Source organism: Oncorhynchus masou, chromosome 13 (genome assembly GCF_036934945.1).
Source record: "Oncorhynchus masou masou isolate Uvic2021 chromosome 13, UVic_Omas_1.1, whole genome shotgun sequence".
NCBI classification, from domain to species: domain Eukaryota; kingdom Metazoa; phylum Chordata; class Actinopteri; order Salmoniformes; family Salmonidae; genus Oncorhynchus; species Oncorhynchus masou.
In genome coordinates, this window is record NC_088224.1 from 32,000,700 (window position 1) to 32,019,640 (window position 18,941).

At 40.5% G+C, this 18,941-nt stretch overlaps 1 protein-coding gene across 1 annotated transcript; it reads right to left on the bottom strand.

Annotated features, from left to right (window-relative positions):
• Positions 1–2,381: 2,381 nt before the first annotated feature.
• LOC135552093 (splicing factor 3B subunit 4-like) lies at positions 2,382–12,453 on the bottom strand. The gene is made up of 6 exons (XM_064983491.1): positions 12,369–12,453; positions 9,952–10,080; positions 4,030–4,572; positions 3,567–3,728; positions 3,076–3,237; positions 2,382–2,701 (listed from the first exon to the last, which is right to left on the bottom strand). Exons 1-6 carry the CDS (start codon positions 12,400–12,402, stop codon positions 2,529–2,531), a joined length of 1,203 nt encoding a protein of 400 aa, XP_064839563.1. The 5' UTR covers positions 12,403–12,453; the 3' UTR covers positions 2,382–2,528.
• Between the last annotated feature and the right edge of the window lie 6,488 nt (positions 12,454–18,941).

Here is an 18,941-nt window from a genome sequence, read left to right on the forward strand (position 1 = left end):
ATTTCAAACTATTTTTAAGTATTAAACATCCATTTTGCTTTCGCATTAAATGTTGCCCACCACGCCCTCTCATCATCACACACACACAATACTATTTGAATCATGTGTAGGCCTACATGTGAAAAGCAAGCAACTATGATGTGTAGCCTATTGATATTTATCAAGGTGTTGGTATGTTTATGTTTCAAATCGATGAATGTATCCTAAGCTTTAGCTGTATTAGGCTTACATACCCTGAATGAAAATATGTATCTGTACCATTCACGCAAACATGTAGGCCTACAGCCTATAATGAGAATCGCCTCTCTTTCAGGTTGCCAAATGTATTACTCTGCTCCAATTCAATGTTCTGATAGAACAGCTTAAATATAATGAGTTGTATGTTTTTTTAATCGTTGGAATAAGACTAATAGTAGCCCCTAATCAACAGGCATAAGAGGTCTCTGAAACAATATTTTCCATGTAAATGGACCTCTCCCTGAGCTGAATAATCAAAATGCCAACCCCATATTTCTCTCTCACATACACCTGCCCCTGTTTCTATGCCAACCACTGGCCCATCCCACCTAGTGACATCACAGGACCAGATGATGAGGAAACAAGTGAGCTTAATTGACAACCCATGACTTTCCTGCCCAGCTCAGTTATGCAGAAAATATCTGTTATTCTAGCTCTATGAAAATTGCTAACTCTATTTTAAATGAGGGTTTAATAAACCAATCTAATATAGGGTTTTAAGCCACTTTGTTTGCACTCATTAATCACTCATTATTAGTGGTGTAAAGTACTTAAGTAAAAATACTTGAAAGTACTAAAGTTGTTTTTTGGGGTATCTGTACTTTAACCCATCTCACCTACTGCGTCCTGTAGGTTTTGGCGACTTCACTACATTCCTAAATCAAATGATGTCCTTTTTACTGCATACATTCTCCCTGACACCCAAAAGTACTTACATTTTGAATGCTTAGCAGAACAGGAAAATTGTCTAATTCACACACTTATCAAGAGAACATCCCTGGTCATCCCTACTGCCTCTGATTTGGGGGACTCACTAAACACATGCTTCGTTTGTGAATTATGTCTGAGTGTTGGACCATGCCCCTGGCTATCTGTACATTTTAAAAACAAGAAAATGATGCCATCTGGTTTGCTTTATATAAAGAAATGTGATACTTAAGTATATTTTAGCAATTACATTTACTTTTGATACTTACGTATATTTAAAATCAAATACTTTTAGACTTTTACTCAAGTAGTATTTTACTGGGTGACTTTCACTTGGGTCTTCACTTTTTCCACCACTGCTCATTATAAGACCAGCTTAATAATAATTAGTAAAATAAGTACCCTTCACAATGTAAGGAAACATTATCCACCTAAAAAAAGAGAAACACTTAACACCACTTCGATACAGCTATAACCGGAATTTACTTTTTCGTACCAGGTTAGGAGAACTTACACAGGTTAGAATTAAACGCAGGTTAGGAGACTGAGGTTAAGGCTTAGCGAAAATGCTCTCCTTACCTGCTAAATTACGAAAATCACTTCCGGTCGTTGCTGTATCGAAGTGACATGAAAAGAGACCTAGATACCACGGAACCAGAAGTGACCCTTAGAAGATTTTTACAACCCAGACATTTTACATGACTGCCTTGTTTTCGTTTTGTTGACATAGGTCTGGGCTGACACACTCAATATTCTGTCTCCATGGTCAAGCTAGGTTGGGTCCAGGCACAATTAACTAATGCTCAAAATCCATCTTCAGCTAGCGCTCAGTGGCACCAACCAATTTTTACTATATCTTTAAGAATCAATATCAATAATTTAAATGATCAAAATGGCTTAAAATATCAGTGTGGTTATGCAGCCCTATACATCCTCCTCCATAACCCACTACTTCAGAAAAGTGGCATCTGCCATAACCATGGCAACAGACCAAGTGAGTGCCTCATTCAACATGGAAGCAGCACACATTGTTTTGTAGTTTGGAAGCAAGTGCAGAATTAGTATTTGTACTCTACCCATAGCTTTCTCTCAAGGCACCGCCTAACATTGTATTTTGTGGGTTTGTAGTTACTTCAGGGGGTTTATAAGAGGTTTCAGTTTTAGTTTCTATTAGGTCTAGAGCCTATCAACTTACGTGTGCTTTGTCTTGTCAAAACATAACCATCCCATTCATCTTGTCATTATGGACATGCCTCACCTTCTCTCCTGGCTACCAATGGTCTCAAACAACAGGCCCTTTGATCACATTTGTAGTTTCTAACCTATTCAGGGGACATATGTTTGTACCAGGAAAGCAGAAGTTGATTGATATGATGCATGTTCTGAATTAAATCTCATCTGAGAGAACTGAAAGGACATCAATTGAAAGACCCAAGTTGTTGTATTAAAACCTTTATTCCTTGCAGGTTTGGCATCTGTACAGTGAAGAAAAAAAACATACATGGTGTAGTTCCATTTTTTTGTATCTAAATTGTAATCTGGAATAGAACTAAAAAAAGTGCCTTGCTGTGGTTTTCCGTAGTCTATGGGGGCATTGGTCCTCTCATGGGACCTCGAGGTGGGCCGCCGGGAGGCCTCGGTGGCATCGGAGGCCCCCTCTGGAAACCAAACGGAGGTGGACGAGGGGGACCCCCACCGTAGCCTGGTGGGGGCATGGGAGGAGGGGGTCCTCTCATGCCTGGATGCATGGGGTGACCTGTGTGGATGGGGAGAGACGGGACGGGACGGGGATTCACACAATGATATATCATCTCAGAGCAAGCAGCACATTTCAACAAGGATATCAAATTAATATATTTATTTATTGTGTCCCTTTAGATACATTTGTCAAAATGTTTTGAAGCTAAACAGTGTTTGTTTACAACTACATACATTTTGTAAAAGTCCAAAATGGAAGTACCAAATGCTGACTCTAAGAAACAGAATAGTAACAACCAAAAGTAATGAAATGTTTTGCATGAATCAGGAGTCAGCTAAAGGGCAATTATTCAACTGATAGGAGATTTCAACTCCTATCAGTTGAAATCTCCTATCAGCTTATCCCTAGCCTTGTGAAGACACTGCACTCACCCATGGGATGCCCATAGGGCCCTCTCGGTGGCATGCCCATGTGTGGGTGAGGGGGCATGCCGGGGGGTGGAGGTGCCCGGTGCTGGTTGGATCCTGGGGGGCCCGGTGGAGGCACCATACCCGGGGGATGGCCATGAGGATGCATGGGCATCTGGGGCATTCCTGTTGGATATGAACAATATCATTTGTGGTGGGCCCCAGTAGCTTAATTGGTAGAGCATGGCGCTTGCAACATCAGGATAGTGAGTTTGATTCCCGGGAACACCCATATGCAAAATGTATGCATGCATGACTAAGTTGCTTTGGATAAAAGAGTCTGCTAAATGGCATATATTAATGCACCTCATCACACACAATAAGCTCTCTTTCTTTAACCAGAAGTAGCACTAACTTACAATTTCACACACTACAATTACCAAATGTAACAATCTGGGAAAACTTTCCTGACAATTGTACTCATTACAATGATATGGTCATGGTGAGTGACTTACCCGGGTGCATGCCCTGGTGGAAGGGTGGTGGACCAGGTGGGGGGCCTGAGCCCCCTCCCTGGGGTCCTGGTGTGCCTGGGGCGGGGGGCATGCCAGGGGGCATACCAGGAGGCATGGATCCGGGGGGTGGCACAGGAGGGAAGGCACCAGGAGGGGGCATGCCTGGAAATTAAGATCCGAGAAAGAGAGAGAAATTGCATATTTTGTAAAGTTGAATTGAAATGAACTTGATGTAGATGTGTTACTGAAGTTATTAGTCAAGTTATTGTGAAGCCAACATAAAACTTTCAAATTGTGAGGAAAATCTAGTTTTTGACATTCTTACAAATCTACAGAGCACAATCTATGGCTAAGTTATACAAGGCAAATAGTGATCCTATCTAAGTACACCCACAAAATACACAAAGGATTTTGGAAGCTGAAATTCTTCTACCCTGGTGCACCCACTTGCACGCACACTTACCAGGCATGGGCATCCCGGCTCCCAGGGTGGTGAGGACAGGGGTCGAGGCAGAGGGGGGAGGCGGTGCATCTGCGAATAACTGATGCGGCCGATCGGCCTGCGAAAGCGGGTTTTGAGCTGCAAGGAGGCGTTCAGCGGCTGAGCCATGCCGCTCGCCCTTGGAGTCCTTCTTGAAGGCATATGACACTGTAATGGGGCGGTTGCACAGGTACTGGCCGTTCATGGCCTCGATGGCTGCGTCAGAGGCGTCGAAACTGGCAAAGTTGATGAAGGCGTAGCCCTTGGAGTTGCCAGTGTCCGGGTCGCGCATGATCTTGGGCGTCTGGAGTATGACCCCAAAGGCACTGAACGTGTCATAGAGGAGTTTCTCGTCAATCTCCGGGTCTAGGTTACCAATGAAGATGTTTGCGCCCACATCCAGATTTTTGTTGTGCGCTGAGGCCTTGTTGACACGGATGGGCTTGCCGTATAGTTTAATCATGTTCATAATCTTGATAGCATAGTCCGCATCCTCTTCACTGAGGAACTCAACAAAGCCATAGCCTTATGGAGCAGGGGGGGGGGGGGGACAGAGCAAAGAACAACATTCAATTATAACTGTTAAAGTCTCTTTCTGATCAGCATTATTGACAGGCTATTTGTCGCTAAAGGAGTCTCCAAATACCACGTGACATCAAGTGTGGGGTTTGCATTCATAGCATAGACCTATTCAATTCAATACCCTTCATACACTGAACACAAATATAAAAAGTGTTGGCCCCATGTTTTATGAACTGAAATAAAAGATACCAGATATGTTCGAAAAGCCAAAAAGCTGATTTCTCAAATGTTGTGCATCCCTGTTAGTGAGCATTTCTCCTTTACCAAGATAATCCATCCACCTGACAGGTCTGGAATTTCAAGAAGCTGATTAAACAGTATTATCATTACACAAGTGCATCTTGTGCTGTGGACAATAAAAAGGCCACTCTAAACTGTGCAGTGTTGTCACAACACAATGCCACAGATGTTTCAAGTTTTGAGGGAGCCCGCAATTGGCATTCTGACTGCAGGAATATGCACCAGAGCTGTTGCCAAATCATTTAATGTTCATTTCGCTACCATAAGCAGCCTTTGTTGTTTTAGAAAATTTGGAAGAAAGTCCAACTGGCCTCACAACCGCAGACCACGTGTAACCATGCCAGCCCAGGACCTCAACTTCCTCCTCTTCACCTGCGGTACCGTCTGAGACCACCCACCGGGACAGCTGAGGAAACTGTGGGTTTGCACAACCGAAGAATTTCTGCACAAACTGTCAGAAACAGTCTCATGATAGCTCATCTGTGTGCTTGTCATCCTCACCAGGGTCTTGACCTGACTGCAGTTTGGCGTCGTAAACGACTTCTTCAGTGGGCAAAAGCTCACCGTTGATGGCCACTGGCAAGTTGGAGGAGGTCGCTCTTCATAGATGAATTCCGGTTTCAACTGTACCGGGCAACTAGCAAACAGTGTATATGATGTTGTGTGGGTCGAGCGGTTTGCTGATGGACAGAGTGCCCCCATGATGGATGTGTGGTTATGGTATGGGCAGGCATAAACCACGGACAATGAACACAATTGCCGCCATAACCTCATGTTTCAGCATGATAATACTTTATCTCCATGTCCAATGCTCCATTGAGCATGTGTGGGACGCTCTGGATTGACCTGTACGACAGTGTGTTCCAGTTCAAGCCAATATCCAGCAACTTCGCACAGCCATTGAAGAGGAGCGGGAAAACATTCCACAGGTCACAATCAACAGCCTGATCAACTCTATGTAAAGGAGATGTGTCGCGTTACATGAGGCAAATGGTGGTCACACCACACACTGACTGGTTCTTATTCATGCAAAAAAAAAAAAGGTATCTGTGACCAAATCATATCAAAATGTATTGCTCACATAAACATGGTTAGCAGATGTTAATGCGAGTGTAGCGACATGCTTGTGCATCTAGTTCCGACAGTGCAGTAATATCTAACAAGTAATCTTAACAAATTCACAACAACTACCATATATACATACACACAAATGTAAAGGATGTATAAGACTACGTACATATAAATATACGGATGAGCGATAGCCGTGCGGCATAAGCAAGACGCAGTAGATGGTATAGAATACAGTATATACAGTTGAAGTCGGAAGTTTACATACACTTAGGTCGGAGTCAAAAAAACTTGTTTTTCAACCACTCCACAAATGTCTTGTTAACAAACTATAGTTTTGGCAAGTCGGTTAGGACTTTGTGCATGACATAAGTAATTTTTCCAACAATTGTTTACAGACAGATTATTTCACTGTATCACAATTCTAGTGGGTTAGAAGTGTACATAGACTAAGTTGACTGTGCCTTTAAACAACTTGAAAAATTCCTGAAGATTGTCATTTTAGAAGCTCCTGATAGGCTAATTGACATCATTTGAGTCAATTGGAGGTGTCCCTGTGGATGTATTTCAAGGCCTACCTATAAATTCAGTTCCTCTTCGCTTGACATCATGGGAAAATGTAAATAAAATAGCCAAGATCTCAGAAAACAAATTGTAGACCTTCACAAGTCTGGTTCAATCTTGGGAGCAATTTCCAAACGCCTGAAGGTACCACGTTCATCTGTACAAACAACAGTACGCAAGTATAAACACCATAGGACCACGCAGTCATCATACCGCTCAGGAAGGAGACGCACTTTTCGCACCAAAGTACATTCATCTCCAGGAGACAGAAAGCAAATCAATCCCAAACAGCAGCAAAGGACCTTGTGAACGTGCTGGAGGAAACAGAGACAAAAGTATCTATATCCACAGTAAAAACGAGTCCCAAATCAAAATAACCTGAAAGGCCGCTCAGCAAGGAAGAAGCCACTGTTCCAAAACTGCCATAAAATAGCCAGCTGCACATGGGGACAAAGATTGTACTTGTGGAGAAATGTCCTCTGGTCTGATGAAACAAAAATAGAACTGTTTGGCCATAATGACCAGCGTTATGTTTGGAGGAAAAAGAGGGACGCTTGCCAGCCGAAGAACACCATCCCAACCGTGAAGCACGGGGGTGGCAGCATCATGTTGTGGGGGTGCTTTGCTGCAGGAGGGACTGGTGCCATTCACAAAATAGATGGCATCACGAGGAAGGACAATTATGTGGATATATTGGAGCAACATCTCAAGACAGTCAGGAAGTTAAAGTTTGGTTGCAAATGGTTCGTCCAAATGGACAATGACCCCAAGCATACTTCCAAAGTTGTGGCAAAATGGCTTAAGGACAACAAAGTCAAGGTATTGGAGTGGCCATCACAAAGCCCTGACCTCAATCCTATAGAACATTTCTGGGCAGAACTGGAAAAGCATGTGTGAGCAACGAGGCCTACAAACCTGACTCAGTTACACCAGCTCTGTCAGGAGGAATGGGCCAAAATTCACCCAACTTATTGTGGGAAGCTTGTGGAAGGCTACCCGAAACATTTGACCCAAGTTAAACTATTTAAAAAGGCAATGCTACCAAATACTAATTGAGTGTACGTAAACTTCTGACCCACTGGCAATGTGATGAAAGAAATAAAAGCTGAAATAAATCGCTCTACTATTATTCTGAAATTTCACATTCTTAAAATAATGTTGTGATCCTAACTGACCTAAGACAGCAAATTTTTTACTAGGATTAAATGTTAGGAATTGTGAAAAACTGAGTTTAAATGTATTTGGCTAAGGTGTATGTACATATGAGATGAGTAATGTAGGATATGTAAACATTATTAAAGTGGCGTTATTTAAAGTGACACCTTTATTAAATCCATTTAATAAAGTGGCCAGAGATTTGAGTCTGTATGTTGGCAGCAGCCTCTCTATGTTAGTGATGGCTGTTTTACAGTCTGATGGCCTTGAGATAAAAGCTGTTTTTCAGTCTCTCGGTCCCAGCTTTAATGCACCTGTACTGACCTCACCTTATGGATGATAGTGGGGTGAACAGGCAGTGGTTCGGGTGGATGTTGTCCTTGATGATCTTTTTGGCCTTCCTGTGACATCGGGTTCTGTAGGTGTCCTGGAGAGTAGGTAATTTGCTCCTGGTGATGTGTTGTGCAGCCCGCAGTACCCTCTGGAGAGCCTTGCGGTTGAGGGCAGTGCAGTTGTCGTACCAGGTGGCGATACAGCCTTACAGGATGCTCTCGATTGAGCATCTGTAAAAGTTTGCGAGTGTTTTAAGAGAAGTCAAATTTCTTCAGCCTCCTGAGATTGAAGAGGCGCTGTTGCGCCTTCTTCACCACGCTGTCTGTGTGAGTGGACCATTTCAGTTTGTCCGTGGTGTGTAGGAACTAAAAACTTTCCACCTTCTCCACTGCTGTCCCATCGATGTGGATGGGGTGCTCCCTCTACTGTTTCCTGAAGTCCACGAACATCTCCTTTGTTTTGTTGACAATGAGTGAGAGATTATTCTAATGACATCACATTCCGAGGGACCTCACCTCCTCCCTGTAGGCCATCTCATCATTGTTGGTAATCAAGCCTACCACTGTAGTGTTGTCTGCAAACTTGATTGAGTTGGAGACGTGCATGGCCACACAGTCATGGGTGAACAGGGAGTACAGGAGAGGGCTGAGAACGCACCCCTGTGGGGCCCCAGTATTGAGGATCAGCGTGGTGGAGATGTTTCCTACTTTCACCATCTGGGGGGACCCGTCAGAAAGTTCAGGACCCAGTTGAACAAAGCGGACTGACGGGTTTGGAGGTAACTATGGTGTTAAATGCTAAGCTGTAATCAATGAACAGCATTCCTACATAGGTATTCATCTTGTCCAGATGGGATAGGGCAGTGTGATGGCGATTGCGTCGTCTGTGGACCTATTAGGGCAGTAAGCAAATTGGAGTGGGTCTAGGGTGTCAGGTAGGGTGGAGGTGATATGATCCTTGACTAGTCTCTCAAAGCACTTCATGATGACAGAAGTGAGTGCTACAGGGTGATAGTCACTTAATTCAGTTACCTTAGCTTCTGCATATCTGTGTTCCCAGTCATGAAATCCATAGATTAGGGCCTAATGAATGTATTTAAATTTGTCTGATTTCCTTATATGAACTTTAACTCAGTAAAATCTTTGAAATGGTTGCATGCTGTGTTTATATTTTTGTTCAGTGTAATTAAGCAGAATTCTGCATTTTCACAAAAGATAAAACATAACAAATATCGTGCTGTGTATTGTAAACGCAGACCACAAAATGTTCCTATTGTAATTTCTGCTTGGCATCAGACATATTTTGTGCCTCAGTTGCACTTCTCTAATTGGATGATAATTCACCAAAGGGCATTCTATCAGCAGGCAGCGCTCTGACTGACGTGTAGCTACTTTTTTCTGGTACTTTTCGCAGCGTGACCTAATTTTCTCGGATAAAATGCAAGATTAACTTCAAGCAAAACATTAGGAAATGTAGCTGGGATGCATTCTTTCGATGATTAACATAAATAGGATGGCCATGCATCGTTTAAGCAAAAAAATACCTTGCTAGTTCATTGTAAGCTCATTTACCTGTATGGCTGCTAGCCAAACAGCGTTGCACTTTGTTGTCATATGATGAAAATTAAGCCATTTTCTACCAAATGTGTTGCACTAATGTGTTATCTGAAATACAACTTGTAATATAAAAAGCAGGTGAAAAGGTTTAATATGCAGATTTTTGTATGGTCTGCGTATTGAAAATGTAGATCTCTGAATTCTAACACAAGCCCTGAATACTACCAGGAGCAATTTCTGTCAGTGTTTATAATCTACAATGATCTGTCTTTTTTGTATAGGCTATTTCTACACAGTTCCTACTTGCAAACATGAGTGTGCCACCTCATCACATTTTATTGGTCTTGCCGATGGTAGAATGTGTCAGTTTTGTTTCCAATGTGTGGTTTATGAGTGTGTTACTTACCTTGGTGTTGTCCCGTGACTCTGTCTTTGGGCATGTGTGTGTTGACCACAGGCCCAGCCTGTAGGAAGAGCTCCCACAGCAGTGGCTCTGCCACTTTCTCATCCAGACCCCCCACATAAACGGTGGCATCTAAAGTGATCGAGAGCAAAACCACAGTTTTATTTATTTAACCTTTATTTAACTAGGTAAGTTAGTTAAGAACAAATTCTTATTTACAATGATGGCCTACCAAAAGGCCTCCTGCGGGGACGGGGGCCTGAGATTAAACATTTAAAAAATAAATACAATATAAATATAGAACAAAACACACATCACAACACTACATAAAGACAGATTAAGGCAACAACACATGACAACACAGCATGGTAGCAATAACATAACAACATGGTTGTTAAGTGGATGTGTATAAACCCAAACAGAAGACCTTGCCATATGAGATATTTCAAGTTGCCTTGAAATGACTAACGTTACCTGTTTTTAGCAACACCTTCCCCATGTATATAATCGGTTCCTATTACATTACCGAGCAATGCACAAGAAAGCTGTTAATCTACTCTTTTTACATCCCGTCTGTGGTGGTTTACTAGAACAAACCCTGCAAAATGGGCAGTGTTGCCAAAGACAGGGAATAGAAGTGACAGGCAGCCCAGTGTTAAGAATGTTGGGCCAGTACCCGAAAGTTCGCTGATTCTAATCCCAAAGCCGACTAGGTGAAAAATCTGTCAATATGCCCTTGAACAAGGCACTTGACCCTAATTGCTCCAGGGGCACTTTACTGCTATGGCTTACCCTGTAAATCAACACCGTTTAACATATAATTTCCTGAAATTCTACAGATTTTGCCATAGGGTGGAGAGAAATGTTTGCAGTTTTTTTTAATATGATATCTGAGTGAGACTGACTAACAAAGTCAATGGGGGCCCCCCAGGCTCTGATTCGACCTTGATTACTAACGTAAACTCACGTAAACTCGTACATCGCCTTGGTCCGTAGAATTGCCCTTATTTTATTTCTGCATAATTCAAGCAGGCAATGAGTCCCGTCGGGTCTTTTTAAAAATGGCGGGTGGGGAAGCGAAACTAATGCATGATAGCGAGAAGGAGAGATGTTGTGTGGGAAAATTGCTTTTTTTCACTCTCTGTGTCCAACTTATAGCCTCTAAAATGTAAATAAAACACTATAAAGAGTTTATATAATGTGTCATTGAATACCTATTTGAAGGTTTGTGTCGAATTTGAATCGGGCTTTTGGGGCTGTGCTCTTTTTGGGCTGTGCTAAAGCGATCTTAGAAGTAAACAGCGGCTTTGAGAATGATGATCGCATGCTATGATGACGGAAAAAATGGCTAGGTATCCCCCCTTACCCCTGTCACTGTCAATTTATTGTTTTTAAAGAATGATAGAAGTGCTACACCTGGTGGAGAGAGATTGTAAGACATAAATAGTGGCTTTATGTGTGGTGCTGTACGTTACGACATGACACATCAAGATGTGACGGAGGGTCCGTTTTTTTCAACTTTTCTCCAATACTATAGAACCATTACCATGTCGATCAACGCATGAATAGAAACCTAGTTCACACCCCCGATTTTGAAGTCAACAGTCCCATTAGTTTTCTTTGTAGCCTCGTGTGAATGTTGCGGTTGTGCACATTTGTATGGAATGGGGTGAGTTTACGTTACAGCTTTAGATTGGGAACTTCGTTTAGCATCCAGCTATCTAAAAACAATATATATACTGACATAGGCGATTTGAGTGACTATCAGTGATTTACATAAGAAAAACGGTTGATGCACGACCACATTTCAAAATTGCATCTTGCGTATTCGACTTATTTATTGTGGAAGTTGATAAATGACACCTTTGGACATGGCAAAATAATGTCCTACCGCCACAGACAAAGCGTTTAAAATGCATAGAATTCTCTTTCAGGATCAATATTTTTGTATTTTTAAGGTAAAGAACACCTGGCCTTATAGTTAATGCCTTTCGGAATACACATTTAACACGAAATATGAACCAACAATTCCTGGGGACCTAAAATGAACCGTATACTAGGAATGACCCAGCTAGCTACCCATTCATAGCCCGGCAGACACCTAGACAAATCTGACGAGTCCGTCAGGACATGAAAATACATGGCTAACGATATTTCCATGTAATGTCCTGTATCTCTATTTTCATGTCATGTCTATGTATCTAAATAGCTAGCTTGTTAGATATGGCAAACGCTGGCTAGTAAACGAGAATGAAGCTATAGCTAACTTCGTTTGGCAATGGAATACAGTCACACACGCAAGGAGATATGCTTAACTACTTAATTTAGCTAGTGTTCAAGCCATGCGTTAAAATGTAATTGAAACTACCCGTATGGCTACATTTGATGAAATTCATTGTATGTTATAAAGATGTATCTACCTTGGTTTCGTTCCGAAATTGGTCCCGCCGCCATGTTAAATCCGGCGTGTGGGCAGCGTTATGTTCATCTGCTGGGCAAGGTACTTAGCCGACAAAACCAAAGAACGCGATTAGATAAAGTCGCCCTCTGGTGGCGGGCTGTCTGTAACGGTGAGCTCTCGTTCATGATGCAGCTGATATCATTGATATCATGGATATCATAGATTTGCAAACCTGGATTGTGCAATATTTGCCCATTATTCTTTACAAAAATTCTTCAATCTCTTTCAAGTTGGTTGTTGATCATTGCTAGACAGCCATTTTCAAGTCTTGCCATAGACTTTCAAGATGATTTTAGTCAAATCTGTCACTAGTCCACTCAGGAACATTCAATGTCCTCTTGGCAAGTAACCCGTGTACATTTGGCCTTGCGTTTTAGGTTATTGTCCTGCTGAAAGGTGGATTTTCTCCCAGTGTCTTTTGGAAAGCAGACTGAACCAGGTTTTCCTCTAGGATTTTGCCTATGCTTAGCTCCATTACTTTTCTTCTTATCACAAAAAAAACTCCATAGGCCTTACCAATTACAAGCATATCCATAACATGATGCAGCCACAATCATGCTTAAAAAATATATTTTAGACTGGTACTCAGTGATGTGTTGTGTTGGATTTTCCCCACACATAATGCTTTGTATTCAGGACAAAAAGTTTATTTAATTTCTTTGCCACTTTTTTTTCAGCATTACTTAAGTAGATTATTGCAAACAGGATGCATGTTTTGGAATATTTGTATTCTGTACAGGCTTTCTTCTTTGGTAAGTATTGTGGAGTGACTACAATGATGATCCATTCTCAGTGTTCTTAACCATTTAACATTTCATTCAAAAATCATGTTAAGCACCATTATTGCACACAGAGTTAGTCCATGCAACGTATCTGACATGTTAAGCAAATCTTTAATCATGAAGTTATTTAGGCTTGCTATAATAAAGGGGTTGAATACTTATTGACTCAAGACATTCCAGCTATTCATTTTTTAATTTATTTATAAACATTTCTAAAAACGTAATTCAGCTTTGACATTATGAGATATTGTGTGTAGATCCGTGACACACAATCTCAATTTAATCAATTTTAAATTCAGGCTGTAAAACAGAATGTGTAAAAGGTCAAGGGGTGTGAATATTTTCTGAAGGCCCTGTATCTACAGTCTAGGAATCTAGGATTTAGGCCTATATTTATTTTTGGCAAATTGAGCTCACAACTGTTTTACCCTATCATATCATAATTCCAAATAATGTTTTATTACATTACTATATTGTTTACAAATAATAATAACTTGCCTAAACAGATAAAAGGGTCAAAACTGTTGTAATGAATACTCATTGAGAAAAAAAGTGTAGATTCACACGCAGAGCGTGGCAGGTGTTTATTGCCACCTTTGCAGAAGGCAAGAAACATGGTCACAGGCAGGCAATGGTCATACACAGGTAGGTAAACAGGCAGGCAATGGTCATACACAGGTAGGTAAACAGGCAGGTGAATTGGCAGGCGAATAGGACTGAAGGCTATAAATTGTTCTCACAAACAAGCTAAGAAAAGGATTAGCAGAGTCAAAATGAACAATACCTCAAAGGCACAAACAAAATGAACTGAACTAAATAAGGAGCTGATGAGACCAGGTGAATAACTAACACAGGTGAAAACAATGAACAAAAATGAAAGACAGGGCTACGTTCAAGAATACAACGAAACAGAACACAAGGTTGACGAAGAAAATAAATACAGAACCTTACAACTGTGATGTGGATGAGGATGTTCTTGAATCTATAGCACAGTGTATGAATTTGAGAGGGGTCATATGTATATGCAAATCTTGGCTTTAAACATAACATTCAATAAATACCAAATGGTCCGGATAAAAAAAGGAAACTACATTGGAACATTTTTCATGGGCCTATACTTTTGTCTCTGCCAATTTGACAAAATGTATTATAATTGTATCTCTTATTATGTCTGACTTTTCTGGGTTCAGGCTATGCACTTCTGTGTAACTGTTGTTCAATAGTGGTCGAGCAGTGACTGCATTTTAATGGAAACACCTGCAACAGTAAAACTTGATCCTCAAGTTTACCTCTCACTTGAACGTGACATCCTGGATAAGATAAAGTGGCCACATATCTTGCTGTTCTGGTTTCAGAACAAGATTGTTCAATTAACTGGTTGTTTCAAGTCAATGTTACAGGAATAATTAACAACTTGAGTTAAATGTACATTGGATGTGGCTTGGTGTCGTCCTATTGCCCTGCTTATTGGTTCAGTGAAAAACATGGACAACAAACAAGACAATGACTTTACCTCCAGAAAAAAAAGAGAAAAAGAGAGTTTAATATTTCTTTTGAGAAATTAATGTTGTTAACACATTGGACATCAATTTGCCTCTACTTTGGGCAAAAAACTGCTCAAGGGTGAGTGGTTGCCACTTTGCGAAATACACAGTTGAAGTTGGAAGTTTACATACACCTTAACCAAATACATTTAAACTCAGTTTTTCACAATTCCTCACATTTAATCACGAGTAAAACTTCCCTGTTTTAGGTCATATAGTCACTACTTTATTTTAAGAATGTGAAATGTCAGAATAATAGTAGAGAGAATAATTAATTTCAGCGTTTATTTCTTTCATCACATTCCCAGTGGATCAGAAGTTTACATACAATCAATTAGTATTTGGTAGCATTGGCTTTAAAATGTTTAACTTGGGTAAAACGTTTCGAGTAGCCTTCCACCAGCTACCCACAATAAGTTTGGTGAATTTTGGCCCATTCCTCCTGACAGAGCTGGTGTAACTGAGTCTGGTTTGTAGGCCTCCTTGCTTGCACATGCTTTTTCAGTTCTGCCCACAAATTATATACAGAATTGAGGTCAGGGCTTTGTGATGGCCACTCCAATACCTTGACTTTGCTGTCCTTAACCCATTTTGCCACAACTTTGGAAGTATGCTTGAGGTCATTGTCCATTTGGACGACCCATTTGCAACCAAACTCCAATATATCTACATAATTGTCCTTCCTCCTGATGGCATCTATTTTGTGAATTGCACAAGTCCCTCCTGCAGCAAAGCACCCCCACAACATGATGCTGCCACCCCAGTGCTTCACGGTTGGGATGGTGTTCTTCTGGCAAGCGTCCCTCTTTTTCCTCCAAACATAACGATTGTCATTATGGCCAAACAGTTCTATTTTTGTTTCATCAGACCAGAGGACATTTCTCCAAATAGTACGATCATTGTCCCCATGTGCAGTTGCAAACCGTAGTCTGGCTATTTTATGGCAGTTTTGGAGCAGTGGCTTCTTCATTGCTGAGCGGCCTTTCAGGTTATGTTGATATAGGACTCGTTTTACTGTGGATATAGATACCTTTGTGTCCATTTCCTCCAGCATCTTCACAACGTCCTTTGCTGTTGTTCTGGGATTGGTTTGCACTTTTCACACCAAAGTACATTCATCTCCAGGAGACAGAAGGTGTCTCCTTTCTGAGCGGTATGACAGCTGCGTGGTCCCATGGTGTTTATACTTGCGTACTATTGTTTGTACAGATGAAAGTGGTACCTTCAGGCATTTGGAAATTGCTCCTTGAAATACATCCACAGGTACACCACCAATTGATTCAAATGATGTCAATTAGCCTATCAGAAGCTTCTAAACCCTTGACAGTATTTTCTGGAATTTTCCAAGCTGTTTAAAGGCACAGTCAACTTAGTGTATGTAAACTTCTGACCCACTGGAATTGTGATACAGTGAACTATATGTGAAATAATCTGTCTGTAAACAATTGTTCGAAAAATTACTTGTGTCATGCACAAAGTAGATGTCCTAACTGACTTGCCAAAACTATAGTTTGTTTACAAGAAATTTGTGGAGTGGTTGAAAAAACTAGTTTTAATGACTCCAACCTAAGTGTATGTAAACTTCCGACTTCAACTGTATAATGCTCAGACAAGAGAGTTGTAGTAAAAAGTACATGGAATTTATACTCCTCTATATTATAATGGTTAACTTTCTTTTGGGTTATCATAACTTTAACTGACTAAAATCCTTAAACATGCATTGAGTTATAGCTGGTGACACACAACCAAAACTAACTGAATGTATGGACCCTGGGTTAAAATGTAGTGCTTTAGAATGGAGGTGACCTGACCATTTTCTTTTTCTAACTCACTCAGACACTTTGTTGAACTAGAGTTGTAATATTTTAAAGTGCTTTAATTTCCAAAACGGGAAAATAGTTAAATATGAAAATATCCTGAAAGTAAAAAAGGTGACATTTTCTACTGTCGCATCATATAAAACATTTGTTCTCACTTCCAAAATGCTGGAGTATAGAGCCAAATTAAAAGTTTAAGCTTCACTGTCAAAATAAATACGTAGGTGAGTGTATAGTGTGTACTATAAGACTGAAATGAATGGCAGTTTATTAGATTTTTTTCCACTGTACACTTTAAGAGGTAATGGACTTTTGTTTCCTTCATCCTCCTGAAACAGCTTGCCAGCGGAGGAGACAGTGGTACATGTTGCCAGGAAGGAGATTAGTCCTCAGACCTGTAGTCTTTCCCTGAGCCTCGACCCACTGCACTGCCAGAGCTGCATCTCTTCTGAGACTCAGCTGGTCTGCGGACACTTCAACTGTGACCAGTGCAGGGGATGCATTGTTAACCAGGCTTTCAAGGACATCGAGGGCCTCTCGAGCTACCCCTGTCCTACAGTATGTGCAACTCTGTCAGTTAGGAGGCACAGTGCCTGAACCACGGATCTGCAGTAATAGCCCTCCCACTGTGTCTGTGGACTTCAACGACCCCCTCCTCTGGGACTTGACGTAGGACAGGAGAAAGGCACTTCGGAGTCTGTTTTAGTGGAATGACAGACTTAATCTGAGATAGTTTTTCTTTAGCAGAGCTAACGTTATCATGAGGAAGTGTGTTCCAGCAAACTACATTTTTCATTCATTCATTCATAACGGAAGGCATTGGAAGCAGTGAGTTGTTTTTGACTGCTTTATTGCATTTTATGTATATAAATCGAAATACAAACCTACACGGAGTAAAAAAAAGTAACAATTTAAAACGGGTCATATAAAATACATAAGAACAGTATAAAACAAATAAAAGTTTATATAGATAACATTTTGTTATAATGGATTTATGAATCATGCACATCTTGATAAGCTAGAAGGCAGGGAAATAACAAAAAGATTGCCGCCTGTATTAAAATGAATTACACTCAAACGTTAGTCCCACGTTATATTAAGCGTCGCTTAATAACTCCGTGAGTAGAGCATGGCGCTTGCAACGCCAGGGTTGTGGGTTCGTTTCCCACAGGGACCAGTATGAAGAAAAGTCGGGAAATGTATGCACTCACTACACAAAAAAAATCACTCTGGATTAGAGTGTCTGCTAAATGTAAAAGAAAATATGTAATTACACAGACAGGTTCAGTGTAGGTACACATTTTATCAATCTGGATACAAATTACATGTGTAAAAATGTTGCGACAAACTGAAGTTGATTGGGTTAAAACAGGCAACAGTACTCTTACAACAATGTGAACAATGTACCTGCCAATGTAATTACAACCAGGTAAGATTGGTAGTTTTAGTTATACTTTATATAAAAGTGGGAACCAAACATTAAACAACTTAATTCCTTAAGTACAACGTTTTGTTTGACAATGTATATGTTAATGGTAGCCAGACAATTGCCATAACAACCATGGGTAACTCACCATACATTTATTTTGTCCTTTTTATTTATCTATGGAAGTGTATTACTGCCAAAATGCCTCAATATTTTATTTATTTTTTACCTTGAGAGTAACTTGTAGTTCGGGGGAAAGTGCAATCCATATATTCCTACAAACAGTTACATTTGTGCACTGTGTATGCTAGGTTTTTGTTTTGCACACAATTCTCACATTACAGAGTTGTTAACGCCAATGCACTGGTCAATCCGCATATCAGTATCGTCTAAATTACTTTAAGTGTTAGCCAAATAATAGAGTTTAAAATGAATGATAACGCTGAACGATTAGTCATTAAGCTACATTAAGAGCAGTTTTTCCAACACTGCTGGATAACTAACATTCTGGTGAATGATCCATTCTAACAAGCAAAGCAAGGCAAATCAGTTTGAATTGGTGAAGCGGTTCTTTCTTTGAAAATAAGGCTGGCTATCACTTAAGATACTCTACAGATATAGGATCTTAATTTGACCTGTACTTTCACAGCAAAACAATCCTGCAGCAACAAGATATGAACATTTTGTCCATAATATTCTTGATCAGTGGTTCGGCTATTATCTGGCCAAAAGTATGAAAAGTGCAATGCAATTAATATAACCGTGTGTTAGTTTGAATTTATGTAAATCACAAAGCTCATCTGCATTTCCTGCAGTGCAGGAAAATACTTAGCAACAAAGGATTGATCAAATTAAGATCCAAAATCTGTATATAAGATCAGTGATGTGATAGCTATTCATACACACATACACATATATATATACACACACACACACACACATACCTACATACATACAGTGCCT

Coding starts and splice junctions, on each gene's coding strand:
- LOC135552093 (XM_064983491.1), bottom strand. CDS start 12,402: ATGGCGGCGGGACCAATTTCGGAACGAAACCAAG. Junction 10,081..12,368: donor AATTTCGGAACGAAACCAAG/GTAGATACATCT, acceptor CGATCACTTTAG/ATGCCACCGTTTATGTGGGG. Junction 4,573..9,951: donor AGTCACGGGACAACACCAAG/GTAAGTAACACA, acceptor CTGCTCCATAAG/GCTATGGCTTTGTTGAGTTC.